Genomic DNA, 20,699 nt, shown 5'->3' on the forward strand with positions numbered 1-20,699 from the left:
AAAGCAGCCGGGTTTGTGTGTGGGGTGTGTTGGGCTGGGGGAGGGGGAGGGGGAGGGGGAGGGGGAGGAGGAGGGTGGGAGATGGTGGGGGTACGCTTAGCATAACCGGGATGTGCATCAAACGTATGTTTATACAACCTTTCGAGTTTCATTGAATAATCGTTGCAATGCTCCTAATTCTTTTGATATTAAGCCGCAGTGCTTTCACCATCGATTAGCCGGCGCACTCGTTTCCCCGCGCACTGTGATGTTTGCCAGACACCGCCAACCTTTCGACGAGGTCTTAATTATGTTGACACTTTCTACACAATATCAAAGCCAGTGGAAATGAGGGGTAACAGGCCGGTAAACCGATGTTGTTATGTCAACTAGTCACTAACTGCATTCAATTACTGGTTGTGTCGTTACATGCACTAGATCCAGCATGGTTACATACTAGATAAACCACATCTGTAAATGACTAGGTCAAACACTGCTGTATCAGACTAGATCTAGCATCACTGTAACAGACTGGATATAGCATAACTGTAACAGACTGGATATAGCATTACTGTAACAGACTAGATATAGCATCACTGTAACACACTGTATATAGCATCACTGTAACAGACTAGATCTAGCATCACTGTAACAGACTAGATAAAGCATCACTGTAACAGACTGGCTATAGCATCACTGTAACAGACTGGATATAGTATTACTGTAACAGACTGAATATAGCATCACTGTAACAGACTGGCTATAGCATCACTGTAACAGACTGGATATAGCATCACTGTAACAGACTGGATATAGCATCACTGTAACAGACTAGATCTAGCATCACTGTAACAGAATGGATATAGCATTACTGTAACAGACTAGATATAGCATCACAGTAACAGACTGGATAAAGCATCACTGTAACAGACTGAATATAACATCACTGTAACAGACTAGATCTAGCATCACTGTAACAGACTAGATCTAACATCACTGTAACAGACTGGATATAGCATTACTGTAACAGACTAGATCTAGCATCACTGTAACAGACTGGATCTAGCATCACTGTAACAGACCGAATATAACATCACTGTAACAGACTAGATCTAGCATCACTGTAACAGACTAGATCTAGCATCACTGTAACAGACTGGATATAGCATCACTGTAACAGACTGTATATAGCATCACAGTAACAGACTGGATAAAGCATCACTGTAACAGACTGGATATAGCATCACTGTAACAGACTGGATATAGCATCACTGTAACAGACTAGATCTAGCATCACTGTAACAGACTAGATCTAGCATCACTGTAACAGACTGAATATAACATCACTGTAACAGACTAGATCTAGCATCACTGTAACAGACTAGATCTAGCATCACTGTAACAGACTGGATATAGTATTACTGTAACAGACTGAATATAGCATCACTGTAACAGACTGGCTATAGCATCACTGTAACAGACTGGATATAGCATCACTGTAACAGACTGGATATAGCATCACTGTAACAGACTGGCTATAGCATCACTGTAACAGACTGGATATAACATCACTGTAACAGACTAGATAAAGCATCACTGTAACAGACTGGATATAGCATCACTGTAACAGACTGGCTATAGCATCACTGTAACAGACTGGATATAGCATCACTGTAACAGACTGTATATAGCATCACAGTAACAGACTGGATAAAGCATCACTGTAACAGACTGGATATAGCATTACTGTAACAGACTAGATCTAGCATCACAGTAACAGACTGGATATAGCATCACTGTAACAGACTGGATATAGCATTACTGTAACAGACTAGATCTAGCATCACTGTAACAGACTGGATCTAGCATCACTGTAACAGACTGAATATAACATCACTGTAACAGACTAGATCTAGCATAACTGTAACAGACTAGATCTAGCATCACTGTAACAGACTGAATATAACATCACTGTAACAGACTAGATCTAGCATCACTGTAACAGACTGGATATAGTATTACTGTAACAGACTTAATATGGCATCACTGTAACAGACTGGCTATAGCATCACTGTAACAGACTGGATATAGCATCACTGTAACAGACTGGATATAGCATCACTGTAACAGACTGGCTATAGCATCACTGTAACAGACTGGATATAGCATCACTGTAACAGACTAGATAAAGCATCACTGTAACAGACTGGATATAGCATCACTGTAACAGACTGGATAAAGCATTACTGTAACAGACTAGATCTAGCATCACTGTAACAGACTGGATATATCATAACTGTAACAGACTAGATCTAGCATCACTGTAACCGAATGGATATAGCACCACTGCAACAGACTAGATCTAGCATCACTGTAACCGAATGGATATAGCATCACTGTAACAGATTAGAACGGCATCACTGTAACCGAATGGATATAGCCTCACTGTAACAGACTAGATCTAGCATCACTGTATGTAATGGATATAGCATCGCTGTAACAGACTAGATCTAGCATCACTGCAACAGTCCTATCAGCCCCCACTGTAACAGACTGGATCTAGTATCACAGTAACATACGAGATCTAGCATCACAGTAACAGACTAGATCTAGCATCACTGTAACAAACTGGATCTAGCATCACAGTAACATACTAGATCTAACATCACTGTAACAAACTGGATCTCTCACCACTGCAACAGACTGGAAAGAGCACCACTGTAACAAACTGGATCTAGCAGCACTGCAACAGAGTGGATCTAGCATCATTGTAACAAACTGGATCTAGCATCACTGCAACAGAGTGAATAGCATCACTGTAACAGACTATACCTAGCGCACATGTAACGTACTTAGATCTAGCATCATTGTAACAGATTACATCTAGCACCATAATACCAGAATAATTTTAACACCATTGAAGCAGACTAGATCTAACGGCAGGGAAGCTGTCCAGATCGAGCACCACTGTAAGAGACTGGATCAAACACCACTACAACAGACTTGACCCCGCGTTGTCGTTACTGATGTTACCATGGCGATGATCCACAGATGGCACATGCGTTAATTAGCAATCGTCTTTCTATTTATATTGTTTACCTCATTGATCCCATTATACTGATGGAAAATATTAAGATATCAGATTAATTTGATATTTATGTTTCTCGAAGATGACAGAGGCTGCTTGGCTTCGTCGTGAGGTGGAGGTGGAATTGGGTTTAACGTCGCGTCCAAGATTATTGCACTTATATAGCGACGTGCATGCACGTGTATGTGTGTGTGTTGCTGCTTGTACTAGTCCGGACTGACGCCGATTTATAGTGCTAGCTCACTGAGATACCATGCCGCAGTTTAACATGAATACCCCACTCAGACACAGTATACTGACTCCGAGCCGACCAGTCCTTGTTTTAGCCCCTTAATGCCGAGCGCCAGACAGGGTAACAACAAGTACCATCTTTTAACGTCTTTTTGTACGACGCGGCCCGTGATCGAACCCTGGACCTTCCGCTCTCCGGGCGGACGCTCTACCACAAGACCACGGAGGCGGTCGGCTTCGTCGTGAACGTGTAGTGAACACTGCACTCTGTGACTGAAGTTGACACTGAGGAGTATATATACTGAAGGCGACAGCGCCCTTTACACAGTGTAATCCCGTATCATTGTCATCGTGCTATGGCAACAATGGTAGTAATGACGCATGTTAGTGACAGGTAAATAGCGTAAAAGATAGATATACAAAGTAATGGGAATGGCTAGCTTGCGTGAGGGATATACTGTCTCAAAATATGTAAAGAGTTTTAAGTCATCAGCCGTTAGGGCTTTTGCTTCGTCACAGTTGAACCGCCGACGGGGTCGAGTGGACAGGGCCTCTGGCCGGAGAGCCAGTCTAAACACGCTGGAAACTAAACTGAGGAGCAAACGAAAGTATACCGAGTGTGTGTTTTATGTAATTGAAAATTGAAATAACTGCCATCTTGAAACCATAAATATTTATCCATCACTCATTCCTAGAACAGATTGTAAAAAGTAATATGCGGGAGGGTACGTTTGTGTAAAAATATATTGGTTCAATGAAGACTGGGGTAAGAAATGAATTTGCAACCACATGACCTCTACCATGTTTGAAATGTTGAAAATTTGTGCCGAAAAAGGACATTTATTGACATTCAAAGATAAGATATCTAAGATATCCATCAGCAAAAAATCGAAATTTCGAAAAATAATAATAAATCAAAATAGCGAGACAAATACCCGAAACACCAACATTTGAAAACAAATGAAATTTTGCTACCAGAATGGCAATATTAGGCTTTCGTAGATGGCAGAGTAATCTGCTACCCAAATGGAAAGAAAAGGGAATACGAAAGATATTCTAGATACATCAGGACAATTCTTGATCAGTCAAAGTTTTCTGAATAAGTATCAATTAAAAACTAACTTTTTAGCCTTCATCTCATAAAACATGAAGGGTTGGTTTTGCCTTATTTCATATATAATCTATTGAAAATATCGAAAGGTATTCCAAAATTACTACAGAACATTAAGTAATCAACATGGTAGAAAATCGGAAGTCATGCTCGACAATAAGATGTGTTTGCAAATCTGGCCTCTCTATAACCATATGTACCGTTCCGATGTTCACGTGATACTGCTTTACAATGGTTCCAGTATATAATCTTGCAACTCATTTTACCTAATACATACTACCCTTTACCAAATGTGAAGAACAGATAATAATGCTTGCAGTTGTTCAAGTAATGCAGAAAAGGCTCCGCAGATATTTTCCGACTGTAGCAGAGTAATCTGGCACGAACTGTACAATTTTTACAATAACAGATGTAAGAACACAACTTACCAAACAACCAATTTTGCTCGGAGCCCCCAAAGGAACAACGATCCTTTTAATGTGATCTTGACACTCTTTAAACAACTAATATTCAAAAATAAAATCACAAAACCAATTCCAAACTTTACATCACATATCAAACTTGATATCAAATATTATTTCACTAAAAATGTGCAGCATTTTTCAGTTCAAGACTGGATACCATTTTACAAATTCTGATCTTCCCTTCATTTATTGTTTAACTGATTCAATTTGTATACTTGCTTTAAACTGACGAGCAAAAGAAACAATACATGTACCTCGCAGTTGATTTTATCATATGTGTAATTTTCAATTGAAAATATCTGATCATAAGTCAGCGATATAAAAAATGAATTGTTATGACACTTAGTCAGCAATCCAAGATTTATTTCACTTGATTTTATTTAAATATATAATTTGTTAATCTAAAAAAAACATATCGCTGATACACAACTGCTGGAGATTAATCAAAATGTTCCTTGCTTCGGCACAAATGCAAAATATCAAACATAGGGGTCATGTTGTTGCAAATTCAGTTCTTAAATGAGTCTTCATTGAACAACTTCATTTTTAAACAAAATTACCCAGCCACAGATTACTTTTTACAAACTGTTCCAGGAATGAGTGATGGACAAATATTTATTGTTTCAAGAAACTTTGTATGAGATGAGAATCAAGTTCTGTATTTCGATGATAATATTGTCTTTGCATTTAAAGGACAAGTTTGCGTTTAGATAGTCATTTCTCTCTATATAGAAGGTATTCAAGTCTATGTGTTCAGATGGTAAAACAACCTTTGTGTTCAGATAATAAACGAAACTTTGATTCAAGAAGATTATGGAACCATTGTACTTTGACGATAATCGAATCTTTGTATTAAGATGATAATTGAGTCATTCAGCAGTGAAGGTCACAGTAGCGTCGATGGTTTGTTGTTAAACACTGCAAAATTCTGACAATCCAGTGATTAACATAGATGATCATCGATCAATTCTGCTAGAATACGATAACATGCATCAACCAAGTCAGCGAGCCTGATCATCCGATCCCGTTAGTCGCCTCTTACGACAGGCATGGGTTGCTGAAGACCTATTCTACCCCGGATCGTCACGGGCAGTCAGGAAAGGGGTGTCATACGACCAGCACAGGTTGCCGAGGAACAAAATTCATCCCGGAGTAATAACATTACAAGACTGCAATAATCAAAATTATATTGGAACTTGAAAAAAATGAGATTCGTATAATCAGTGTAATACAACCATGTAAAATTCATGTCTTTATATTCATATCTATGTAGTGACCGTTCACAAATATTCACGTTACATTAGAAATGTTTGCAAGTACCGTCGGTACAGTATTGTCGATGAATCGTTAGAAGCATTCTGTTAGTTTCTAACATCTTCAAATAGCTTTTTGAAATGGGCTTCTGTTTCCGTTAGTAATGGGGGTTAATAGGACCAATGATGAACGCGGCTGAAAATACAATTACCAAAAATATCAGCAAAGCTCTCCAGGCAAGCCCCTCATTTACATTGTATGCAGCTAGTCTTACCATAAAGACTACTTTCACCCCTTCGGATCCCGTAATGCACATTAGTTCGAAAGAAACCATACAGTCTAACATATATTTAACTTAAATCATATGCCGACACCACGAATTCGATGAACTGACCGTCTATGTCATTGGTTAACAAATATGTTCTAAGAACTGAATTACATATATTTTGAATAATCTGTTAACATTGTCTTTTTCTTGTCTAAAATATATGAGAACATAACGCGCATTATCCCTTTCTTAATTACACAAACGCTTCATTGTCAGTAAACCATGAACTTTTCTTATATAATTATATTCCGAAGTCCAAGGTATTGATGACGTTGTTTGTGTCCAATACTCATATAAGTCGAACTTTTTCTATCTTTGTTTTTCCGAGTTCGACCCAAATATGGTCAAGTAGAGTTTCTGTCACACCAGATCCCCATTGAGGAAACCAGTGATTCCTTTACTTGACATGATTGATGAGATGTATGACTTCGGCTGTAAAGGTCTTTTCTGGATGAATTGTTCCCCAAAGCCCGCGGCATAGTCAGGTTTATTGTTTACTGCTTTAGAGCAAAGTGAAATATGATGTACGCAAAACAGTCAATTTACTGTCAATGGTGCGTGTGTCGGTGAGACGACTATTACTTTCTTTGGCGGAAACGTCCCACATTAATTATACATAATTTATTGCAGTGTTGAAATATTCACAACAACTAAGAGAAGCATCCTTAACGAACTGGTTGTGAAGTGGGCAGAGGAAGTCGATACATACAGCTGTTGTTGTGTAGCCATCCAGAAGATGTTCTGAATCTGGGTTGTCATGGCTTCATTTTTCATTACTTCCACTTAAACTACCACCCTCATTACCACTACCACGACGGTGTACATGGCTTCCTCTACAACCACTACCACGACCATAGCAACTATAACCACAACAATTACGACAACACTTTACAACGCTACCAATTTCACGATAATAGCAAATTTAACCATATCACTACGACAACGCTTTACAAGACTGCTACTACAGCCACTACCGCCACTTCAAACCCGTGAAGATCCGGGGTAGTATAGGTCTTGAGCAACCCATGCTTGCTGTAAAAGGCGACTATGCAACTAACGGGATCGGGTGGTCAGGCTCGCTGACTTGGTTGATGCATGTCATCGTATCCTAATGGCGTGGATCGATGCTCATGATTGTAATCACTGGATTGTCTGGTCCTGACGTGATTATTTACAGACCGCCGCCATATAGTTAGAATATTGCTGAGTTCGGCGTTAGACAACAAACAAACAAACAAAACCACAATCATGGCCACTATGACCATACCATTATAACAAAGCTTTATAAAGCTACCACCACTACTATGAGCATAGCCACTATAACCATGCCACTACTACGCCTCACAAGACTACAACTACCACCATCATAACCACTATCACCACAACAACTACTACCACGCCCCAACTACGAATACTATCAACACTACCACTCCTGCAATGACCATAGTATATACCACTACGACAACTACCACCACAACCATTATCATAGCCACTATCACCATAACTACTACGACGATGGTTTATTTTACAAAGATACAAGTACTACGTCCATAGCCACCGTGCAATTCACCACATTGGAACTGTGTGTGCAGCCCATGGATCAGCCCTCACTACTCCTTCATCACCACTTCATGCACCACTACCACGATAACCACTAACACAACCAATCCACCGCGTCTTCCATTACCCGTAGAATAGATTACACTGCTTAAATGGTTTCTATTTTGACTTCAACAGAACTTAGGTTTTCTTTCTTGCAACAAATTGTGATATGTTGAAACAGAGCCTTGAACAAATCGGGAAAAACATTGTTGACGTGTTGTTATGTTGCACTATTGAACTGTTGCAATGGTGGATTGTAGAAGTGCAATGTTATACTGTTGTAATGTTGAATTATTGAGGTGAGGTAATGGGGTTTAACGTCGCTTTATATGGCGAGGTGCATGCACGTGTGTCAATCACTAAAATGTCCTTCAACCCATAGGAATACCGTTATAGTGTGTGTGTGTGCGTGTGTGAGTGGCTGCTTGCACTGATGCCGACTTTATAGTGCTAGTCCAATGAGCCTACCAGTCCTTGTTTTAGCCCCTGAATGCCGAGCGCCAGACAGGGTAACAACAAGTACCATCTTGTAACGTCTTTTGGTATGACGGTTGAACCTTTGAAGTGTTGTAATGTTGCACTATTGAAGTGTTGTAAATGATGGATCGTAGAAGTATTGCAATGTTACACTATTGAAGTGTTGCCTTCAAGAAAGTCTGTAATGGTTGACATTGGATAGCTCAGTATAACATCGTTACTTCAATAATTTACCTAAATAAAGAGGACTGTGCAATCAATAAGGTTAGTAATCCTACATCATCACCCATGAACTTATTGCCCGAGTCAGAGTAATCACACAAATCCAAAACTTCAGATTATGTTCACATGTTGTTCTCCAAAGCTACAGCATGTTTGAGATTTATACCATGACATTGCTGTTCACATACGCCTTTCTATTTCGTCACTTAAATAAATAATGTATGATGTTATTCGAACTTGTAAGTAAAGCGATAAAACCCTTTCCATATCCAATAGAAATCTCTGCAGAGTTAAAGCAGAGTCGATTGTACGATTCCGACTATATCATGAGCATGTGTTTATGAATCACTATCAAATAGTAATTATCCCGGGCCCAGGTGGCACCGGTGGCACCCATAACAAACACATGCAAATGCAAGTCAATTGTTCACCAGAAAAGGCACGGGAACATATGGATCAAGTCAAACCAGGGAATTATCTCGGACATCATGTTTTTCATGACGCGTCGAATTTGGAAATGTCCTCCACATGTCTTCCATAAAACTTTTTGAAAGCTTCACTGAGGCCTTGAATGTTGTAACCTTGATCAAACAGCTTCTGAGCAAGACTCGTATGACGCTCTTTTGAAATATTGATGGAAAGAGCATGCTCGATTGTATCTCAAAAGTTGTTAGATGTTAACACCAAGGGCTGGAGCTGCTGGAATATTACTCGACATGAAGTGACAGTTGACTCGTGGAAAGTTGAATTCATCCCTCTTGTGATGCAGTCTTTTGGAGAGTGTTTTGTCACTCTGGGTCTTTATGCATAGATCTAAATATGAAACGGAAGAGGCGGTCTCACTGATCTCCTATATTTCTAGTCGAGGTGGGGGAATCAGTGGAAGGCTAACCAAAGCTAAGTATCGTTTTTTTATATTAGCTGATTAATACCATAATACATTATTTGTGATATAATAAATGCCCCCGGGGAATAACTGAAAGGATAATGTGGTTAAGCTACATCCTGTAAGTAACAAAGTGGCCTTGTATGTACACATATATTAAAACGGAAAAACGTAACTGTACTTCGTATAAAGTGGTGTAAATATTATGTTACTGAAAATAGCTACGTAATATTTGGTCACCTGTCTTATCAAGACGTTATAATAACAAATTCATGAACAAAACCCATACCTTGATACGGGAGGCAGAGAGACAATTAACAATATCAATATTGCGTGTGACCACCGTTTGCATTGCTATAGGCGAGGCAGCAGCAGCGCATTGCAGACACCAGATGATTGAAAAAAGCCTGGGGATGATGTCCAAAATGTCAACAAGAGATTGGCCCAACTGAGCCAGCTTTACCGATCCTTGTCGTAGGCGTCGTTAATCCCATCCCAGAAATGTTCTGTCTGTCGGGCTGAGGTCTGGAGACACAGCCGGCCATGGCAGTACAACAATGTTATGCTGCCTTAAAATATATGTCACAACACGTGCACAATATGGGCGGGCGTTATCCGACTGCAACATGACGTTAAGTCCTTGAAATCAGCATTGGGAAAATTATTTGTTTAATTTTAGAGTCGAGAATGGTATTGTGTAATATAAGATTTCATGGACTAAATGTTAGTCTAGCACAAAGGGTAAAACATAATCTTGGTGACGTGGAAGCAAGATTTGGCGTATCGCTGGACGTCGGAGCCGGATGTAGTGCTCCCTGGACCGGTTGCATACGGCTCAATCCAGTAATTGTCCGAGCTGTTAATGTGGCAGTTTGGTATCGATGCACTATCCAAATATGCTTGTTGTATTGGCGTAACGTCACACGTGGACGACCGGCCCGTGAAAAATCATAAGTGTTGTCCTGCTGTAGATAACGTCTCTAAAGAGATGATATTGTGTTTTGATGAGCATTAAATATCTGGCAATTTCGTTTGCGCCATTCGTGTTTGCAGCAAGCCGTTTGCAGCATTGCGTAGGCGTTATCCACGATTAAGCAAAAGTGTTTTTATGAGCACTTGAGAGTTAAACAATGACGTGTGTGAGCATCATGCTCCCAACAAACACACAAACACCCAAATTGTCCGCTATGCATGCACCTGCAAATTGTAAATCACGACCTTCAAGTCGAGGAGATGTCTTCATGAGTATGACATTGTACACACACACACACACACACACACACACACACACACACACACACACACACACACACACACACACACACACACACACACACACACACACACACACACACACACACACACACACTGCCAACATAAATGCACTCGTATGACAAACATCGATTATAACGAGCCCTATCACTGCACGAAAACGATGTGTTTTTTAATGCTGGAACGTATGACACATGATAAGGAAATATATTGCACATATGCCAATACGCCCTCAAACACATAGAAATGTATCTTTATATCCTTTTGTGGCCTAGGATCAAATAAACTAGAAAAAAACACCAACATTTGCATTAATTTCAAACAGCATTGAATAATATTATTTCTCTAAAAGTACAACTTTTGTTATTAATGACATTTGATTGATTTAATTTTTATTTATTTGATTATCATGGAAATATGTGTAAATAACGAAACTATTTACTGGTATGTGCAGTGGTTGGAAATTGATTTTAAATCCCATTTAGGCAATTTAATTTGAAACGTTTGAAATAAAAGCAAACAGATTCATGGCGATGTCTTTGTTTATTTGAATTGTAACTGTTGGGGATGAGTCCCGCAGGCAGATGGCGGCCTGCATTAAATGAACAACAAATGTTTTCTGTAAATATTTCATTTAGCGTTGCTGATCCTCTGGAAGTGGAAATTAACTTTATTGATTCTGCAAATAACAAATTTCGGATAGAAAGTGTTGATTTTTTAAATCTTTACTCCGGTTGTCACCATTTCCAATGATTTATCCATTTATCTAGATATAAAACTGGGACATTAGCATTTACTTTTCGCTACACCGGTGACTATAGGTTCTGCTTGAAAGTATGCTTGAAAATGAACGGAAAGACAAACGTCCCATTGTAAACGTCTTAAGCAACATAACATCAATTTGGGGTGGTGTCAGTCAGGGACACAGAATGATACACTGTCTCCCACTTAATCAGTTACTTTTCCATCGTGGAACTATTTACAAGTATTGCTACCAATGATGTTAAGGACAATATTATAGTTTTCAATACGGTTACATTACAGTCTCAATTCACTTCACTTATTCACAATATAAATTACTTGTAGGTTTCATTGTTGTATTTAGTATGATTGACTGATTATGCTGGTATGAATTAAACTTCTGTTTCATTATTTACTGTGTAGTTTCGTCAGTTTAAGCAAAACACTTTGTTTAATACTTATTATTGACAGTCTATTTTTCACAAGTAGAACTAATAAGTCAATAATATATATGTTTAGGTAATTTGTAGTGTGACTGAGTTGATCATGCAATTTGTAAACAGACAGACATTTTCAGTTATTTTACAACTAGACTGATGTTCGATAATGACTGTAACATATACTAGAATCTAATGATAAAAGATACCTAACTATGTAAAAGACATGTTTGAGGTGCGGGCTAATAACGTGCAATACATACAGTAGCGAATGCGGATGTACATAATAAGATAACGGACTATTTAATATGTACATTGTCTAATTTGCTTATTAGGAATTTTTCATGCGGTTTGCGTTAGTTCTATACGATACCATGGGAGGTCGCGTCAGGTATATTTTGTAATCAGCCAGCCAGCATTGCGACTTCTCATTATCGGTACGAACGAAGCATTCAGAGCAGCATATCTTATTTCTGTATCTCGAAAACGAACATAACCGGGCAGTTAACAATTGAAAATAATAAAGGCCGCGCTATAGTGGTGTTGTGGATATATTTATACACCCTGTCGTTTCTGAGCCCAACAGGATGTTTTCGAGGATAGATTTGTGTCACTGTGTGTTTCCCTTTGGTACGATCGACATTTTGAATCGAATGAAGCAAGAAACGAAGTCGATTCATTTCAGAAAGGTGACAACCTTCTTTTGGGTTCCACGGTCAAAGCTTACAGAGGGCTCACCAGAACCAATCTCCTATGGGCTGATTGTCGTGTGTTCATGCAGAGAGTTATCGTATTGGACTAAATGATCTGGTTTAGATGAGATTGGGTTTGAGTAGAAAAAGATGTGACGGCTGATACTTGGTGAGATCTGACGTCATCGGTAGTATTACGGAAGTATGTTCATTACCGGTCATGTTTCCCCGTACATTTACAATGAGGCGTTATATATACATTCCCTTTCATCTGCGAATAACAATTGTTATCTTGCCACAGTGAATAATTGATCGCTTCTAGATGCAGAGTTCCCGGGTTATATAGAACATTATCGGTCAGGCTTTGTACCACTGTTGAAATGGTCAACACAAGTGATGACTCACAACAACACACGAGAGCTGAAGAATAGAAGACTTAGTTGTTCTTTTGTTAATGTTGTGCAATAATGAGGATTGTGTAATAGATGATGTTGTCAAATATTAATTTGAACTGACTTCAAGGGCATTGATCAGCAGCTTCATTAGCCATGCACAAAGGTTTGAGTTATAACATTATTTTAGGGTACCTCCCTCTGAAATATTGGTTCTGTTCATCTCAAGTTTATACCACATAATTGAGCAATACATGTTGTTGTGAAGCATTACAATTTTACGCGTCACGCCATCAACATGAGTGTAGTGTAGTGAGTGTAGTGTAGTGTAGTGTAGTGTAGTGTAGTGTAGTGTAGTGTAGTGTTGTGATAGTGTAGTTTAGTGTTGAGATAATGTAGTGTAGTGTAGTGTAGTGTGGTGTAGTGATGAAGTGATGTGAAGTGTAGTGGTGAAGTGTAGTGTAGCGTAGTGCAGTGCAGTGTAGTGTAGTGAAGTGTAGTGCAGTGCAGTGCAGTGCAGTGCAGTGCAGTGTAGTCTAGTGTAGTGTAGTGTAGTGTAGTGTAGTGTAGTGTAGCGTAGTGTAGTGTAGTGTAGTGTAGTGTAGTGTAGTGTAGGGTAGTGTAGTGCAGTTGTCGATTGCTTGACAACGGACTAGGTAACGTGAGCATGTATACTGATTGCTTAACCTATAAACTCTTTTGGAGCAATTACACCCCAAACTTCTATGTGGTAATACAATTATAATACCAAGAATCAGACATAAAGGAAATCTTTAGTTACGTAAGGTAGGAACAGGTTAATTTTTCCACATGCATCCGACGTACTTTTTGAATTGCTGTTGTGTTCTTTCTCATAAGGTTTAGCTACTTAAAGCTGGCATCAGATGATAGCCGTTATGAGGGGCTGAATGATTAGAGAGCACCAAATATAATCATCATAGTCACGGCTACAGTGTCTCCTGACGGTGGAATTACACATCACTACTACGATTTAGGCAATCGGCCACAGATTAAATGACATCCATAAGACCTAGTTCTACAAGAGATAATCAAATAAGTATATCGCAGGTGCTTGCGGCTGATTTCAGCAAACGGAAATTGATATTTCCGAGCGCGAGCAAGTTTAATAAAATCAGTAGTTTGTTAATATGATGATGTGTACGGAAACAGTGTTGCCCTTAAGCATATGGTAAATACAGACCATACGTATAGTGAGGTTCCCCGAAGGTTTGTGAGTAAGCTGTGTGTGTATGTGTTTGTTTATATAATATATAAACTGACGTCCAAAAGAAACTTTACCAGAGTTTGAAATCACTCTTGCTCAAAAACAACAAAACATACATGCATGAAGTAAAGTGTTTTGAGAAGATCAATATATATTAACATAATCAACACTGAAAGTGACAATCATACCGCGACCGAGAATGACGTCAGAGCCCCCCAAAGTTGGGTGTGGTACAAAACTCGAGCTTTCAGAATCATGGACAGTAGGCAGAGTACATAATCAATCGCTCACGTTCCATAACAAGTCATTAGTAGCGTGTGTGACCACCAAATGCCTCAATACACGCAAAAACTCTTCGAAGCACAGAAAAAGTCAGTCGTCTGATGAGGTCACGTGGGATTGGACGCCATTTTTCTTGGAGGGCCAAGATCAGTTCTTGCCGGTTGCCTGGAGAGTGTGGTCGTTGTCGAACATGACGATCCATCAAGTCCCAGAGGGGTTCTATGGGGGGCATGTCGGGAGAGCGTGCAGGCCACGGCAGGACGTTGACGTTGGTGGCTGCGAGGAAGTTAGTGACAATTCTGGCTGTATGGGCTCTAGCGTTGTCATGCTGATAAATGACACCACGTGGCTGCTGTTGGAGAAATGGTGGACATCTGGACGAAGAATGTTATCCATCTCCTGTCCACAGATCCCTCCCCACACCATGACACTCCCTCCACCATATGGTACAACCTCCTGCACGCAACACGCCGCCGTTCGTTCACCCCTTCGGCGATAAACACGTTGTCTTCCATCAGCCCTAAACATACAGAATCGACTTTCGTCAGTGAAGACAACCCTCTGCCAGTCAGAGCGCTGTCAATAGATGTCCTCTGTATGGTCTAAAAGCCCTGCCTGTCGACGTACCCTGTGACCTAAGGCATTTGTTGCCGATGACGTCACTGTCAGGAAGCGATTTCGGAGGTGCAAGGTACGCAAGTACCGGTCATCATGGGGCGTGGTCAACCTGGGTCTGCCTGTTCTTGGCCTGTCAGCGGTCCGCCATGTCTGTCCATAGATAGATAGATAGATAGATAGATAGATAGATAGATATGTGTGTGTGTGCGTGTGTGCGTGTATGCGTGCGTCAGCGTGTGTGTGCGCGTGAAGGGGTGGGTGCTTTAATGTCATTTAGGGATATATCAAAGTATCCTATGTACATCATGTATTCGCTTTCATCCACATGTACACATGCGCACACGGATCCATTCATACAAACAATAATCATACAATCATAATATTGTTGTCGCTGATTAGCGTCTCATGTCAATAAATACCGTTAGGTGTGGCAAAGTTTGGACGGGCGCTGGACCGAAAAGGTTTCGCTCGGTTGCCTACTTGCAGAGTGGGAGCCCATTCCAGCCCTCATGCTTCCCTGACTGGACACAAATGCCCACAGCTCGTCTGCTATACAGTAGGAGCAGATGGTCTTCTGTTATTATTCCGTCCCATAGTACATAACAGGTCGGCCGATAACTAACCACAAGAACAAAACAGACTACATAACTTAATGATGGCACATCAATATGATGTCATAACGAATATGACGACATATAACAATGGATTTGTACATCACTGCCACGAATCAGACTATCGATCACAGATAGAAGACCTGCCATTAGAAATGATTCCTAAATTACAATATTTATCTTTCAAATTATTGCATAGGACCCTTTTTACAGGAGCTGGAGTACTGGGGGTTGACGGAGCTGGACATAGAGCCATGCTGCTGGGGCAACTACAGTCGCTTCAAGGAACACAAAGACACTCTGGCGGACCTCGACGAGAACTTCACCCTGGGACTAGACGAGAAGGCGTGGGGGGAGAAACCGTCGTCACTGCAGAAGTTCAAGAAACGGATTTGGATGTTCCTGGAGGACCCCGCGTCATCACGATGGGCAAAGGTGTTATTCTCCAACAGCATTGCGTATTCATGAACATTGATTTTTTAAAGTTTACGTATTTCTTCCGGACATCTGACCAAGACCAGGTTTCACAAATCAATCTTAGCGCTACGACTATCTAAGGCAATGTCAAGCCTACATGTTGTGTATAATGTCTCACAGTTGGACAAGTACATACAACCCCATCCTTACACGTATGTTCTCTCCACGCCGTTTGGTGAATGCGAGGACAGCTAAATGCTTTCATTCTAGCGAGGGGAACATATAAATTTTGCATTTTATCCCTTTCCATGTTCTGAAATTTTTCTGTCCGTTTATTTATCTTCAGGCATTTAACTGAAAAAGTTGAAATTGAAGTTTCGTTCGAATCCTTTAAACTTCAAGTTCCGTTCAGTAACGGACAAGCCCTCCTAATAAGTTGTTTAAAGCGAATGGGTAAGTTGAAAAATTTAGGTCACATCGTCAAAATGTCAGCCATAAAGTTTCGCGTGCTGATTACAACAAATAAACTAATTCCATCCTGTCTTTTGCAGGTGTATGCGGTCGTATCAATGTTCTTCGTAGTTCTGTCTATCGCCGTGTTCTGCCTTGAGACCCATTCCTGGTTCCGAGTGCCTCTCCCGGGGGTGACTCTCCCCAACACAACATCATTGGAGGTCACCAGCAGGGGGGACGGGGCATGCTGCTGTAAGGTTAAGGTGGACGAACTCCCCAGTACACTCACCGAACCTCATGACGCCATGAAGTACATGGACTACTTGTGTGCAGCTTTCTTCACATTTGAGTATCTCATGCGACTGTTCTTTGCTCCGAGGAAGCTGGTATTCATACGCCAGCCTCTGAACGTCATCGATATTTTGTGTCTCCTTCCGCATTTCATCGCCATCACGATCAAGACCATCAACCCTGCAGATTCTGCCAGCCATTTTCTCAAGTCCGTCCTGGCTTTAAGAATCGTACGAGTCCTGCGGATCTTCAAACTAATGAAACACTACACCGCCTTCAAGATTTTAGTCTACACTATTAAAGTGAGCACAAAAGAACTTTGTCTCATGGTTATATTCCTATTTAGCGGGGTTCTAATATTCGCCAGCATAATATATTATGCGGAAAATGCAACATTCAATAATATCCCAATTGGTTTCTGGTGGGCTCTAGTAACCATGACGACGGTTGGTTATGGTGACAAGGTACCAGTCTCAGAAGGAGGGTACATCATCGGGTTTATGTGTGTGTTGTGTGGGGTGTTAACAGTGGCCTTCACGGTCCCAATCGTGGTCAATAACTTTACTCTTTATTACGCGCATGCGCAATCAAGGGTGCGGTTACCCGAGAAGAAGCGGAAGGAACTACAGCGGAAGCTGCTGCTTAAAAATCAGAGAGCAACAGACTTTATAAAAAAATTGACAATTAACGTTGCGAACAGAAAGAAAAATAAAAGTGAATTCAGTGTCATAGAAGATGTGAAGAAGAAAGAAGAACCTTCTTCCGACGCTAATAAAAATATAGGAGCAAGCTACAAACCTAAGACAGCAGCTGAGGATCGATGGAACCGAAGTCTACAGGGCTCCCGTATCACCACTGTGTCGGAGTGCGTCACAGAAACTATGGAACTACCAAACTCACCTATCAGCCTCTCAATAGATGAGGGACAGAAATCGGTTTGTATATCTTTGTGTTCTATTTCATAACAGCCGTAAGTGTAGCAAGTTAGGTCTGCAGCTTCTGGCTTAGTACACACAGAGGAGAAGTCTCTCCCAGTGACTTGGCAAAGTTTATTCAGTGGATATGAAAGTGCACGTGCTGCACGTGCGAAACAAGCCCACGTGGTTGTGCCATCTTGCTAGTGTGCACCGCATGTTGACACTCGCGTCGCTGGCATACCCGCCAAACCGCCGCTTTATTGAAGGGGAAACTGATATTGCAGGTCACCTTACTGCACTTATATCATATTTGCTTTTTGAAAATTATTGCCGTTTGATTTCTAGGCAAACGTTTCCTTTGATCGGTACATCATACCTATCACCTCTGGGGAAACAATGATCCGCTCATACCTATTCAGAGGGGTCAGTTATCCAGTCCGGGTTTTCTCTTCTGTGTGCTCTGGTTGACACATCTTAACACGAAATTCCTAATAACAATATACCTCCAGGGTCGTTCCTCAAAGCGATCTTTCCTCTACGACCATCGTTGGCCTATGGAAATGTATATTATAGCACTAAAATCGTCAGGTAGAACGATCCCCATCCTTATTTTTATCTGTGAAAACCGTTCATATCGATTTTATATTAAAGTGATATGATTTGGGCAGTTTATGCAAAGGCCATTTGTCATAAATGTTACAACTCGCTACCCATCCTCAATGTACGTATTATAAATGTTTGTAAGGAATTAACTGAGACCTAGAACACATTTTGATTGCATGTGTCCTCGATGTAACCATGACATCGGTTATTGAAGGCCCAGCAGATTGAGACGGAACAGCTGCTAAATGACCTGCACGGGAAGAACGAGAAGTTGAAGGAAGAGAGGCGGCGTCAACTGGACATGGTCAATACCAAGAGGGAGCAGAAACGCCAGGCTAGGATGACCCCTCGCCCCTCCCCGGCGCCCGCTGCCGCTGCCAAGACAAAGCCTGCACCTGTAGAGACCCCTGAACCAGATAGTAAGTGTGTGTCCAACAGCGGGTGGTAGTGTCATAATGTTCTGATGGAGACCTTTAAAACTGACAGCATGTGTGTCCAACAGCAGGTGGTAGTGTCATAATGTTCTGGAAGAGACTCACGAATCAGAGAGTAAGTGTGTGTCCAACAGAAGGTGTTAGTGTCATAATGTTCTGGAAGAGACTCACGAATCAGAGAGTAAGTGTGTGTCCAACAGCAGGTGTTAGTGTCATAATGTTCTGGAAGAGACTCACGAATCAGAGAGTAAGTGTGTGTCATACAGCAGGTGTTATAATGTCATAATGTTCTGGAAGAGACTCACGAATCAGAGAGTAAGTGTGTGTCATACAGCAGGTGTTTGTGTCATAATGTTCTGGTAGGGACTCACGAATCAGAGAGTAAGTGTGTGTCATACAGCAGGTGTTTGTGTCATAATGTTCTGGTAGGGACCCATGAACCTGATAGTATGTTCTGGGAGGATCTCTTGGACCAGTAAGTATGTGCTCAATAAGAGGCGGTATTAGTATCAATGCGTTCTGGCACTGTCTCCAGATAAAGAAATCGATATTATGAAACTCTGGTTGAGATTAGGCATTATGTAGTAGGCGATAGTTACGTAGTAACGAAATGTAGAATGTCCCAAGTACATAATAAGTGCTTATTCGTAATCGTGGTTGGTGTTGACAAACCATGTTCTACTCACAATACCACGATGATGTTCAGGTGCTAATATATGTCTTCGTGTTGTGTCGACACTATGAAACCTGATGTATTAGTTTACATTAACAGTAAAAAGTATCTCATCATGGACAAAACCTTTCACATAAACAATAGATAGAGTGCAACCCAAATACCCGCTTTCCTTACACTCGTATATCGTCATGATAATAATAGCTTTAAAGTGCTTCTCAAATTTATTGATCTGAGTAAATGCAGATAGTATATTTGCATGTATGCGTTTGCGAAAAGCAAATCCGCTTAAATTTAAGACAAAAAAAACCCACCGTTGCCTGGCTGTGACGTAAACACGGACAACTAAATGGTAACTAGAGAAAAATCACGTATATTGAACTTATTGCCTTGCAAAACGTGGTTTAGACATAAACGCCTTCTTGTTAATGTCACACTTCTTCGATCCGTCGTGCATTACAGATTTTTACGTTTACATAAAAGTCCCATTTTACCGTCCATGCAAGTCTGCTGTTTACTCTCAAACCGCTAGAAGTAACGGAAGAAACATCAATAAAGTCGGTATCGATTCAATAGCTCCAGAATCAATATGATAAAACTATTATACAAATTACCCTGGAACAACAAACGAAGACAGCTTAACCCCATTTGACCACAAGGATGCTCAGCGGTGTATCATAAACATACATTTGAATGTCTCTAACGCAATAAGTATAAATCGTTACTTGCGTAAAATAAATATTATTTCGTTTCTATGGTAACCCTATAGTTCATTTGGTATATATCTAACATCATAAGGGAAGATGGCTGTTATGTGTCGAGAAATTTCCTGTTTGTATAAACATGTTATATTTACGGGATCGGCGGTGAAGCTTCCATGAAAGCGTAATTACTTATTAAATCACTTGTATCAGAAGCGCTTTATGGATTATGCAGGTGATACGCTATGATGAATCATAACGGAAAAGCCGAAGGGTTCAATACATTGACAAATGTAAA

At 40.5% G+C, this 20,699-nt stretch overlaps 1 protein-coding gene across 2 annotated transcripts in view; it reads left to right on the forward strand.

Annotated features, from left to right (window-relative positions):
- LOC124131342 (potassium voltage-gated channel protein Shaw-like) overlaps positions 1-20,699 on the forward strand; it is a 54,421-nt gene that overhangs the window by 22,508 nt on the left and 11,214 nt on the right. For both annotated transcript variants that reach the window (XM_048397609.1, XM_046494559.2), the window contains exons 2-4: positions 16,126-16,347; positions 16,881-18,008; positions 18,808-19,012. In XM_048397609.1, the coding sequence (XP_048253566.1) occupies positions 16,126-16,347; positions 16,881-18,008; positions 18,808-19,012 (1,555 nt within the window). The remainder of the gene's footprint in view (positions 1-16,125; positions 16,348-16,880; positions 18,009-18,807; positions 19,013-20,699) is intronic.

This window comes from Haliotis rufescens, unplaced genomic scaffold (assembly GCF_023055435.1).
Source record: "Haliotis rufescens isolate VD_foot unplaced genomic scaffold, xgHalRufe1.0.p SCAF_1, whole genome shotgun sequence".
Taxonomy (NCBI): Eukaryota; Metazoa; Mollusca; class Gastropoda; order Lepetellida; family Haliotidae; genus Haliotis; species Haliotis rufescens.